The sequence below is a fragment of the Vipera berus genome, assembly GCF_964194415.1.
Source record: "Vipera berus genome assembly, chromosome: 12".
NCBI lineage: Eukaryota > Metazoa > Chordata > Lepidosauria > Squamata > Viperidae > Vipera > Vipera berus.
Window position 1 is genome coordinate 2,072,310 of NC_138215.1, and position 11,286 is coordinate 2,083,595.

The 11,286-nt window shown below is 62.5% G+C and overlaps 1 protein-coding gene across 1 annotated transcript; it reads left to right on the forward strand.

Annotated features, from left to right (window-relative positions):
* Window positions 1-259: 259 nt before the first annotated feature.
* On the forward strand, window positions 260-10,650 carry SKOR1 (SKI family transcriptional corepressor 1; the record flags this gene model as incomplete). Its single annotated transcript, XM_081337002.1, has 11 exons — window positions 260-2,269; window positions 2,872-3,009; window positions 3,332-3,403; window positions 4,070-4,169; window positions 4,662-4,763; window positions 5,554-5,679; window positions 6,585-6,656; window positions 8,061-8,135; window positions 9,025-9,099; window positions 9,218-9,283; window positions 10,345-10,650. 11 exons carry the CDS (start codon window positions 260-262, stop codon window positions 10,440-10,442), a joined length of 2,934 nt encoding a protein of 977 aa, XP_081193128.1. The 3' UTR covers window positions 10,443-10,650.
* Window positions 10,651-11,286: the final 636 nt, after the last annotated feature.

The window sequence follows — 11,286 nt, forward strand, 5'->3', positions numbered from 1 at the left end:
GCGGGCGCAGGCGTTCCCCCGCCTCCGCCCAGAGAGCTTCCGAGGGAGACCCCCGGGGAGGGGGCGGCCTGGGCTGCGACAGGGGCCCTCCCGCTGAACGTGGGCGGCAGGCCCGGTCCCCACCCCGGCCCAGGATGTCGGCCTCGGCTCAGCTTCAGTCCAGCCGCCCCCGGGTCCCGCCGTCCAGCTGACCGGGGCCTCGCTCAGCGCATCTCCCGCTTCCTCCTTCTTTGCAGGGGTCTGGCCGCCCGCGGCAGAGATGGAGCCGCTGGCCTCCGCCAGTCAGCTGGGAGTGGGGCGCGAATCTGGCTCCTCCTCCTCCTCTTCCTCGTCCTCAGCTTCGTCCTCTTCCTCGTCCTCCCCTCACTCCAAGCAGGAGCTGCAGCCCTACGCCGGCTCCAGCCCTCTGAAGCCCAACCAGGTCGGGGAGACCTCGCTCTACGGCGTCCCCATCGTCTCGCTGGTCATCGACGGGCAGGAGCGCCTCTGCCTGGCCCAGATCTCCAACACGCTGCTCAAGAACTACAGCTACAATGAGATCCACAACCGTCGGGTGGCGCTGGGCATCACCTGCGTGCAGTGCACACCGGTGCAGCTGGAGATCCTGCGACGGGCCGGCGCCATGCCCATCTCCTCGCGCCGCTGCGGCATGATCACCAAGCGCGAGGCCGAGCGGCTCTGCAAGTCTTTCCTGGGCGAGCACAAGCCGCCCAAGCTGCCCGAGAACTTCGCCTTCGACGTGGTGCACGAGTGCGCGTGGGGCTCGCGCGGCAGCTTCATCCCCGCGCGCTACAACAGCTCGCGCGCCAAGTGCATCAAGTGCAGCTACTGCAGCATGTACTTCTCGCCCAACAAGTTCATCTTCCACTCGCACCGCACGCCCGACGCCAAGTACACGCAGCCCGACGCCGCCAACTTCAACTCCTGGCGCCGCCACCTCAAGCTCAGCGACAAGGGGGCCGCCGAGGATCTCAGCCACGCCTGGGAGGACGTCAAGGCCATGTTCAACGGCGGCACCCGCAAGCGGACCTTCTCCCTGCAGGGCGGCGGGGGCGGCTCCTCCGCGACCAAGAGCGCGCTGCACCCGCCGCCGCCCGCCCCGGCCGACCTGGCCCCGGTGCACAAGAGCCTGCGCTGCAGCGGCGTGGCCGACGAGCCCCCCGGGACGGAGCGCGGAGGGCTGGGCTTGCCCGCGGGGGCGCACGGCCCGGCCGCGGCCGCGGTACGAAGCTACCCGGTCATCCCGGTGCCCAGCAAAGGCTTCGGGATGCTGCAGAAGCTGCCCCCGCCGCTCTTCCCGCCGCCCTACGGCTTCCCCGCCGCCGCGTTCGGCTTGTGCCCCAAGAAGCAGGAGGACTCCCTGGGCGGGGCCGGCGGCGGCGGCGACCCCGCCAAGGCAGGCGCCCTGACGCAGGGCCTGTTCTGGGGGCCGCCGCACCCGCCGCCCCAGCCGCCGCCGCCGCCCCAGCAACCCAGCGCTGCCGCCAAAGAGGGCGGCGTCTACCCCTCTTTCCCCATGTTCTGGCCGGCCTCCGGGAGCCTCCCGGTGCCGCCCTATCCCGCCCAGAGCCAAGCCAAAGCGGCCGCCACCGCCGTGGTGGTCGCAGCCGCCGCCGCCGCCGCGGCAGCGGCCGCCGAACCGCTGGGACTGCGCGGCCACGTGGACCTGGAGGGCTCGGAGCCGTCCGGCAGCGAGCGGAGCAGCGCCACCCCGCAGGAGGGCTGCGGCGGCGCCGAGGGCGAGCGCTGCCCCAGCGCCCTCTCCAGAGCCACTGCGGCCCTCGGGGAGGAGGAGCGCTCCGGCGACGAGGCCCTGCTGGCGCCCCTGCCGCTCCCCAGGAAGGGCAGCTACCTCTCGGCCTTCCGCCCGGTGGTGAAAGACGCCGAGAGCATCGCCAAGCTCTACGGGACCAGGGAAGTCTACGCCGGCCCGCGGGGCTGCCCGGGCTACCTCTCCCCGGACTTCCTCAGCGAGGGCAGCTCCAGCTACCGCTCCCTCTCGCCCGGGAACGAGACGGCGGGGGAGCCGGAGGTGGATGTGGAGACGAACCGCTTCGCGGAGGACGACGACGACGAAGAGGACGAGGCGCCTGGGAGAGACGTGCAGCCGTCCCCGCCGCCGCCGCCGCCGCCGCCGCCGCCGCTGCTCTTGCCCGCGGCGGACGAGTCTCTTGCAGCAGCCCCGGGAGCAGACCTGGCAACGGCGGAGAAGGTGGCGGAACCGGAGGAGAGTCCCTCGGAGAGGACCAGCAGCCGGGCTGGCTACGAGGTAGGTGGGGCGGCTGGAGGGGAAGGGTGAAAAGGCAGGCCCTCTCCCTCCTCCGCCCGAGTCAGGCGAGGGAGCGGGCCGGGCTACAGGCGGATGGGCATCCGCTGAAACGGGGCGCTTTGAAAGGGGAGTCGTGGAGGCTCTGCAAAGGGCGGTTGCGGGCGGGGAAAAAGCCTCAAAGCAGTTAGCGGAGGGCGGTAATACTTGGACCGAGGCAGTGGAAAGGGGCCGGCGGAGGCGCCTATTTTGCCTTCACTTCACTTTGGAGAGAAAGAGGCTTCTCCTTTGGCTGGGTTGAGACACCAGGCCGAAATCACACCGGACAGCCCTCTTGGAGCCCACTATACCTGCTGGTCCAGAATAGGTTGTATGTGTGTCGAATCAGTGTTGACTTCTGGCACCGCTTGGAGAAATCCCTGCAGTTTTCTTAGCTATTTTTTAGATAACTATTTGCCATTATCTCCTTCGTGGGGCTGAGAGAGAGTGACTGGCCCAGACCAAGGCAGGACTAGAACTCATGGCCTCCTGGTTTGCAGCCTGGTGCCTTAACCACCACACCAGACTGGTTTTCTAGCTGGGGTGTGAGGCAAATTCTCCAGCAGCCGAATGAGAATCCACCCCGCCGGGGGCGACTGCCCCCAAGCCCTGCCGAAGTGATGACTTTCTTCTACCTTTCCATGGCGGAGCGGCGTTTCAGCACCCCGAACAGCTCCAGGCCAAGCTGGCCTCGGGAATCTGGGGTGGGGGCAGGGAAAGAGGGCCGTCGTGAGCTCACCCGGGGGAGACCTCGCAGCCAACCGGCTCCCCGCATAGCCGCTGTTTAAAATGCAGCTGCGTTTAGTCGCCCTGCACTGAAACAGCGAGGCAAAGCAATGGAGGTGAATTTGTCTGGCAAATCTGAGGGAGGGGCGGGGGTCTGCTGGGGACCGGTTCCAAAGCCTACGAGAGAGTTAGGCGAGGAGTAGCCAAAGGAGGAGAATAAGTAGACGCACCTAAGTAGGCTCAGGAGGGGAGGGCGAGAGCAGCGCCCGATCCATTGGGGTTTTTTGTTTGTTTTTGCAGCTCAGACAAACAAATCGGGGCGTTAAAAAGCCCCCGGACTCTCACTTTGGGGCCTTCATCCAGGATGGGGATGTGGGTGTATGAAAGGTCTTGCCTCCAGCTGAACGAGGGCTCTTTCTCCGTTCTGGCCATCTTCGGATGGTTGGGACCCAAAGCTAGCTATCCTAGCCTCTGTCCAGAAGCCCATCAGCTTCGAAAATTTCTATGACCGTGGAATTTCTCGCTTTTCGCCTTTGGACACGGGAAGTTTGGAGTCAGATCTGTAGAACTAAGAGGAAGAGAGTCTAAACCGGATCTTACCTTGAAGCGGATCGAAATACGATTACTGGGGTCGGTAGTGGTGGTCATTCGCGGAGGGGGACTTTTAATGCTAAAGGAGCTCTCTTTGGTGGAGAGTTCTTTTGAACTGGGGAAAGATCCTTTTTTTCTGGAGCACCAACAGTATAATTAAAACGGGCATTTCCTGGGCTAATCCCCCTTCCTAGAAGGACAATAAATTAAACGTCGGTGGGTTTTTCTTTCCGCTGAATTACGGAAAATGGCTCCGAGGCACAGCGGAAGAGCAAGTGGTCTCCAATTTGGCCTCTCTTTGAGCAGTGGAGTATGAATTCGTTTTATTGTGTTCCTGGATTCTTGGCCACGGTGGGATTTCCTGCGCCGGAGTTCCAAGCAAAGCTAAATTCTGATGGTCAGTAAATCGCGCGTCGAGCCAAACTCTTTCTGCCTTTTCCTTTGCAGGCTTATCCTTCGGGGAGAGACCACTGTCCGCAAGCGCTCACAGACGGCGTCTCCCTGGGCCCAACCATCACTCCCTATCCCTGCGCCCCAGAGAAAAACGGTACGAATAAGCCGCAAGAATGATACCTCGGTGCGGGGCTGGAGAGGAAAAACGGGGTGACTAAGGGAAGCCCCCGGCCCCAAGTCCGGACCCCAGACCTCTTCCAAGGGCCCTTTCGCCCTCAACGGGCTTCCCGCCAGAGTCGGCCTCCTCCGGAAGCGAGGGTCTTTCGGGCCTAGGGCCCCGGCCGTGGCCGATGAGATTTTCTTGATTCTGGTTCTTCTTTCCTTTGCCTTTATTTTAAGGGGAGGGATCGCCCCCAGGGCCCGGACCTTGCCCCGAGTTCCCCAACCGCTCACATCTCTTCGGGCCAGGCTTGCGGCCTGGCGTGGCTTATGGGGAGGCGGGCGAGGCGGGCCAGGGAAGTTAACGGTTCCTGGAACGGCGGCGAGCTCCTTCCCGGGGCAGCGGTAAGGACTCGGCCGAAATGCGGTAGCTGAGGCGGGCTCCGGGCGAGCTCCATATCCTGAAAACCGCTTCCTTGGTTCGAAGACCCCGAAGACAATCACTCGGCCGCAGAGGACCTGGAGGCCAGGAAAACCTCGCCAAGGCAAAGAAGCGCCTCGCAGCCCAGCCCGACTCACGCCGAGCGAGGTAAAAGGCTCGGGTCCCGGTCGGCCCTTGATGGGGGCGGGGGGGGGGCTGCCTTTACAGAATACCAGATTGACACCGAAGGGGCGGGCAGAAACGCCGAAGAGAGCAGCCAAGGCGGGACTAGCGGGCCAGGCTAACAACGTTTGTCAGGTATTGTGGCAAACGCGCCGCGGACTGCAGCCAGCAAACGGTGTTAATTGACAATAGAAAACGCGGTGCAGCTAAGCGCAGACAAGCGGGCCCTTTGAATTCAGCCGGCGGATGTCGGGACCCCGAAGCAGCCCCCCCACACAAGCGGCCGCGGAACCTGTCCTGCAGTCTGACACCCGTGTTCCGGCCAGAGGGCGGGGAGGAACTCTGCTTAAGGGCGCGTAACAGCGTGCGTGGAAAAGGGGGTGGGGGTGGGGGGGCTCCTGAGGTTATTAAAGGACTGCCAGTTCCATTGACCACGCTGTCGGGGAAATGATGGGAGATGTAGTATCTATCACAGTATCGGAATCGTCCTATTGACCGTTTAAATTCCCTGGATCGAAGCGCTGCTCGCAAGCGTATTCCCCGGGGCTTTAAGGCAACAAGGCCCTGCGTTTGGCCTTTCGGTGGCCGAGAGACGGGGCGAGGGAGGGAGAGAACTGCAGGGATTCGTCCTGTAGAGGCTCAACCCTTAGGCACCGTCTTCCACCCTCCATTTCCATTCAGCGGGGGCGGGGAAGGCGGGGGGGTGACTGAAAGCGGCTCTCGGGGACGGTCCGCCTGGCACCCTCCTCGCTGCTTTATCCTTCCGGCGGCCCAGTTTCGTGCCCGCACCCGGGCCATGTTGAGGGCAGCAGCGGCCTTGGCGCTATTGATCTCCCACCTTCGACGGCTCAGGTCGGGTTGTCTCCGCAGCAGCAGCAGCAGCCCTCCTCGACGGAAGCCGGTTTGTCTGTTCTGGCCAGGGGCGGCGGCGGGGGGGGGGTCTTGGTCGGCCGCCTTTACTGCCGCTGGGCCCTTCTGGAGCTTCCCTGGTCGAGCAAGTCCCGCTCTTCCTGTACAGTACAGACGTCCAGGATGCGCGCTGAGCCATCCCTAGGAAGAGTTGTCCGAAGGGGTCTCCTTGGTAGCGCTCTTGCCGGATTGCCCTCCGCCGGCGCCTCCTCCCGACGGTTCGCGGAAGAAGGGAAAACCGCGGTCCCGCAGCAGATTTCGAAAGACTGGCGGGAGGGCGGGGCGGGCAGGGAGCTGAAATAGGATAAGGGGTGATTTGTTCTGGCAGGTGTCACTGAATCTGCGGCTCGTGAGGATGGTTCTAGAATCCAGAATAGTTTCCTCGTTTATCCTGCTTCCTCGTGCCAAATGGCAGTTATTTAAAGCCCAACAAACGAAAACACACGCACGCACGCACAAGAGAAAGGATAAAATTCCTTTAATAGGATCCAGCAAAACGAAACATTCGAAGTTAGTACCTATTAGCGTAAACTATGCAAAGTCGAGGAAGAGTAAACAAAATAAATTAAAGGCAGAATTCGGTTCTCCAGGAGTCATTAGGCTGTTTGGGTGGGGAGGGGGTGGGGGGGGGGGTGGAGAGACCTAGGCTAATGACAGCCTATCCACACGTGAATGGACCCATGCTAGCTTTCACGTGAAACTATCGCCTTCCTACAAGGATTCCCCAGTCTGAACCCTGGGGAGGCAAAGGGAACCGTTCGAAAGCGCCGCCCGGGACCTCCTCCCTCCGGGAGCTCCTCTTCCCGGCTAAAGCGGTTTTGTCCCTCGCGGGGGGGGGGGAGCGGAAAAGGGGCCCCGGGCGGGACCGAATTTCGGGATTTCTCTCCTTTCTTCTAGGCGAGGAAGTGACCCTCCTCGACGTCCCTGGGACTCAGCTGGGAGAGAAGGACCTGGGCGCTCTGGCAAGAGGTAGGGGCGTCGGGATTCGGGATGAAGGCGGCCCTCGGGTGCGCCAGTCAGGAAGGGAAAGAGAGAAGCAGTTTCCCCCCCCCCCCCAAGCCTGGGCTGCACCTTCCGAATCCGAGGGCGGAGGGAGAAACGTTTCCAAAGGATTTGGCGCAGTTCCGCTTTTTTATGCGGCCTTCAGCAGGTTAACCCTGCTTCTGTCCCTGCTCTACGCACTGAGGGCTTTTTTGCACCGAGGAACCGGCAGGACGTCCGTTGTCCTGGAGGAGGCTGCGGCTTCCGTTTGTCCGCCTCAATGGCAGGCTTAATCCAGGTCTCTACTCCGCATCTCAGTTTGGTCGCTTTCTGTTGGCTCTTGGCTTCTGGCCTCAAAAAGCTAAGCAGGCTCAGGCTTTGGATAGAATACCACCAGGAGATCTGTGAAATTTAGGATCTCAACGAAATGCCCCACAAGACGACTTCCATAGCTGGGATATGTCCCTGAAGTCATCAGAAGCTGGATTGAAGTCAAGAGAGTTTACTTTTAATGGATTTTGGCATTTCCACCGCTCTGGGGCTTGGCAATTTAAGGGTGGAGGCCAGCTCTGAGAAAAGCAGGTAGGGAAAGGGCTGTGTGTGTGTTTTGCAAGTCTCAGAGCAGGACGCAAAAGGTTCTCCGCCCGGACATGGACTGCAAGTTGGCTTTGCAGCTGTTCTCAGGAGGCACTTTGGGATGGTTCGCCCCACCTGCTGTAGCAGCTCCAGAGCTGTTGGGAAGTTGGCAATTCAGGCGTTATGGAAATGCCCTCTTCGGAGCCTACATGGTGGAGGAGGTTATCCATGTTATAATAATGAACGTCTGGAGGAGACAGCCTTGGGAGCCTATAGAGCTAGGATCGTCCTAGCAGGTGCAGATGAGTGCCAGACCTGTTCAGTTACTTCTTCCTGGAATACAGTTCAGGTTTAAAAGGAATCCCCCACAGCGCCCAGGAAGAACGAGCTATACTCCACAGAGGTCATCATAAGCAAAAGTCCCTCTCCAACACAGCTGGACGCTTGGTAGTTTCAACCATTTGGAAGGGAGCTGACACTGCTTGGGGGGGATATCCCCTCTTTAATTATAATCTAGTCTACAGCTCTAGCATTTACAGGTGGTCTTCCATCCTTGCCTAAATCCTTCTATCCTTGCTCGTCTTTTCGAGATCAGCTGGGTGGGTGTGTTGAGCCTGTGTATGTGCAAATAAATAGATATCAAGATGCACCTCTATAGGCAAGTGAAAATTATATTTCCCCTTTAATTGGAGATGAGGCATTCACTGCCTCCCCCATGGAAAGAGGCCTCTATTTCAGGGATCCCTTAGCAGATCTCCTTAATCCTGTTCCCCCCTCCCACTGCCATTATTCCTCCTTTCCCCCCTCCGCCAACAGACGAGCTGCAGAGACTCCTCCTGGAGCAGATGGATCTCAGGAAGAAATTGGAACGGGAATTCCAAAGTCTCAAAGGTACCTTCCGTCTCCCCCTCTCGCGGTCCGTCCAGAAGACGCCGCCCCGCTTTAGGCTTTTCCCTAGTGGCTCCTCACCCTGCGCTGGGTAGTCCCGGCTGCCAGGTTGCGAGGGGGCGCAGGGAAGGAAACCCCGGAGGCGGGAAGGCCTGCGCTTCCTTGTCCCCCGCCTGTTTCCTGGGCGAAGACCCGGGCAACGAAGAGCGGGGAGCAAGAGGAAACTCGATCCCTCCCCCGCGTAGGCGGAGGGCCTCTCCCCCACCTGGACGACCAGCACCGGAGGGCCGGGCCAGTCTAGCGCGGGCCTCCCACACGCTACGCCTTGGTTTAACCCCGGGCTAAGCGAACCTGGTTAGTTTGGTTAGGATGTCCTGAGCTGCGCCATCAAGAAAATGGGATCCTAGCCAGTTCAAGTATCTTGGCTACCCGTTGGGCTTGCTTTGGAGCCGAACCACCCGACGCCCCTTTGCCCCCCCCCTTCGTTTCCCCCTTGCCCTCCAAGACAAGTAGGGACGCGGGGCGGGGGGGTCCTGGCCAAAGGCAGAGCGCTCCCCAGGAGGACTGGGGGCTGGCGGCCTCGAGCTCGGCCGGGCTTCCTTTCGACGGCCTGGAGGGGCGCTGGCTGAGGGAGGCGCTAAACTTTTCGCCAGGAACTGCTCGGTCTCTCCAGCGGGCCCCGGCCGGGAAGGCTCCGCGAAGGCTGCGGTGGGAGGGCGGCGGGGAAGGGAGGCCTGCTGGACCGTCGGGGGCGGGAGAGGCCGCCGGTCGCGCGTGTGGATGAACGCGACTCGCAGCGGGCGGAGCTCCGCCGGGGGCCTCCCTCGGCCCAGCCTGCGGCGGCGGGGCTGCCCGCGGCCTCTTTCCGACAGCCCCTCCTCGCTGCCCGCAGACAACTTCCAGGACCAGATGAAGCGGGAGCTGGCCTACCGGGAGGAGATGGTGCAGCAGCTGCAGATCGTGCGCGGTGAGCAAGGGCTGCGGGCTTCGCAGTCAGTCCGGCGGGGGGAGGGGCCCTGGGGCGGGGGGCGCACCGAGAGGCCGCTCCCTTGCCGGCCCGCCCGAGCTCCTTCTGTCCTCCGCAGATACCCTGTGCAACGAGCTCGACCAGGAACGGAAGGCCCGCTACGCCATTCAGCAGAAGCTCAAAGGTGGGTGGGAGCTTTAGCCAGGGGGCAGCGCCGTGGGGAGTCGGACGCGAGCGCGGCTCCGTAGCCGTGCAGGGCGCGAGGAAACTGGCAGGAACCGTTCCCGGCCCTCCCAGCCCAGCGAAGTGGCCGAACGGAGAGCTGAGATATCCGCGCCCTCTGGCGCAAGCAACCGGCTCTGGGCGGGAGTGAGGCTGGCCGCCTCTAGCCTGTCGCCCCTGCTGGCCCCTTAACTTGCCTGCTTAAGCACCAGCCCTGGTGGTCTGGTTGGGTCATGGACTCTCAACCGCAGGAGCAGCGAGGACCCCTCATTTCAACCCTGAGCTACGAATATTCTCCTTTACTGACCTGCTTAAGCCTCTTACGCAGAAACACTGCCAGATTTCGGGAGGAGACCACTTACCAAATCTCTCCCCCCCCCCCCCGAAAAGTTGTCAGATCTGATGCGGGGATGGAAGTCCGACTGGATCCCATTCGCTTTGGGGCCCACACTGGATTTGCCCCTCTTGGCCTGAGAGGTGAAGCCAGCGCTTCTGGTTCCTTAACCCGGCCTGTGGCTGAGTTTACTCCCCTTGGAATCCACCCGGGCAAAACGCAACAGGCCTGGCCGCCCTTTGTACACCTCGCGCAGCCCCCTTTGTTTGGAGAGGCGCCGCTTAGGAATTGTCCTCTGGGAGAATGTTTGGCCCAGCTCTGGACTAATCCCATTATAGGGAAAATTATGCCCGGCTCAGAAGTTGCGGGGTGTCCGCAGGATACGGCCAAAACAATCGTCTTGGCGTTTTGGGCCACAGCCTCGAGACACCCCTGCATTTGGCTGATCTGGAAGCAGAGCTCGTCAGTCCCTGGATGGGCCGCCCCGAGGAGGCGCAGCATGGGCGGGAGCCGACATCCCGGTACTGCCGGCACTCGACCTCGGTTGGAGGGGGCTTGGTCTGGGGAGCGACTGTTCCGGGGAAGGGAGCGGGGAGGCGGGCAGGGGCGAGGGAGAGTCCTTTGCTGGGCCGGGGGCGGACCCCGCGCCGCCGGGAGTGACGGACCCTCTTCTCTCGCTTCCCTCGCAGAGGCCCACGACGCGCTGCACCACTTTTCCTGCAAGATGCTGACTCCTCGCCACTGCGCTGGCAACTGCTCTTTCAAACCCCCCTTGTTGCCCCAGTGAGGACCTCCATCCCGCCCCCCGGAGATACCTTGGACGGGGAGGGGCGCCAGCGAGGCTCGAGGCCTGTCCGAATCCAGCAGAGACTCGTGTAAATAGACCCAGGAAAAGCGCCTTCAGAGTGACTTCTTCCCGGTCTTGTAAATAGAAGTTGCGCCGGATTGGATCGGGACCTTGAAGGCGAACAAGACTGCCGAAGGGCCGGGCCGGGCCGAGGGGCAGATCCAGCCGGCTCTCAGGGCCCGGCGGGTCTCTCTTTCTCCCCCCCCCCGCTTCCGCTTCCCCGCCTGCTGCGCCGTGGTCGCTCCCGCCCCGGCTCGGAGCTGGGGGTCGGGGAGGGCTCGCTGGGGCTCCTCTCCGAGGGGCGACGTGCAATGGCTCGCGGCGTGGCTGCGGTTCCCCTCCTTCCTCTCTCGCGCTCCAACCTCGGCCGAGTTGTTTTAATCGATTCCTTTCGGGCTCCGTTGGCGGCGCCCGGTCTCCCCCCCCCCCCGTAAACGGTTGATGCAGCACAGCACTTTAAAGGCGGGGCGGCCACGGGCCCCAGCCGGCCTTGGGCGGCTCCCGAAGGGACCCCACAGGCTCAGCCCACCCCTCGGAGCGGGGGGGTGTCTCACCCCGAGAAAATTCCAGCCTGCTGTCAGGTGGTTCACGGACCCTCCCCAGTTTCGTTTCGTTTTAATAAAAACCGACTTTGAAAGAAGCCCCGACTGTGAGCCAGTCGCCTCGGCGCGCCCGGGAGCCGGACCGGCCTTTCGCCGCAGGCCGAAACCAGCGCTCCCTGGGGGAACGAAAGCGCCCGGATGGAGAGGGCGCCGGCGGGGAGGACGCAGCGCAAGCCTGGGGG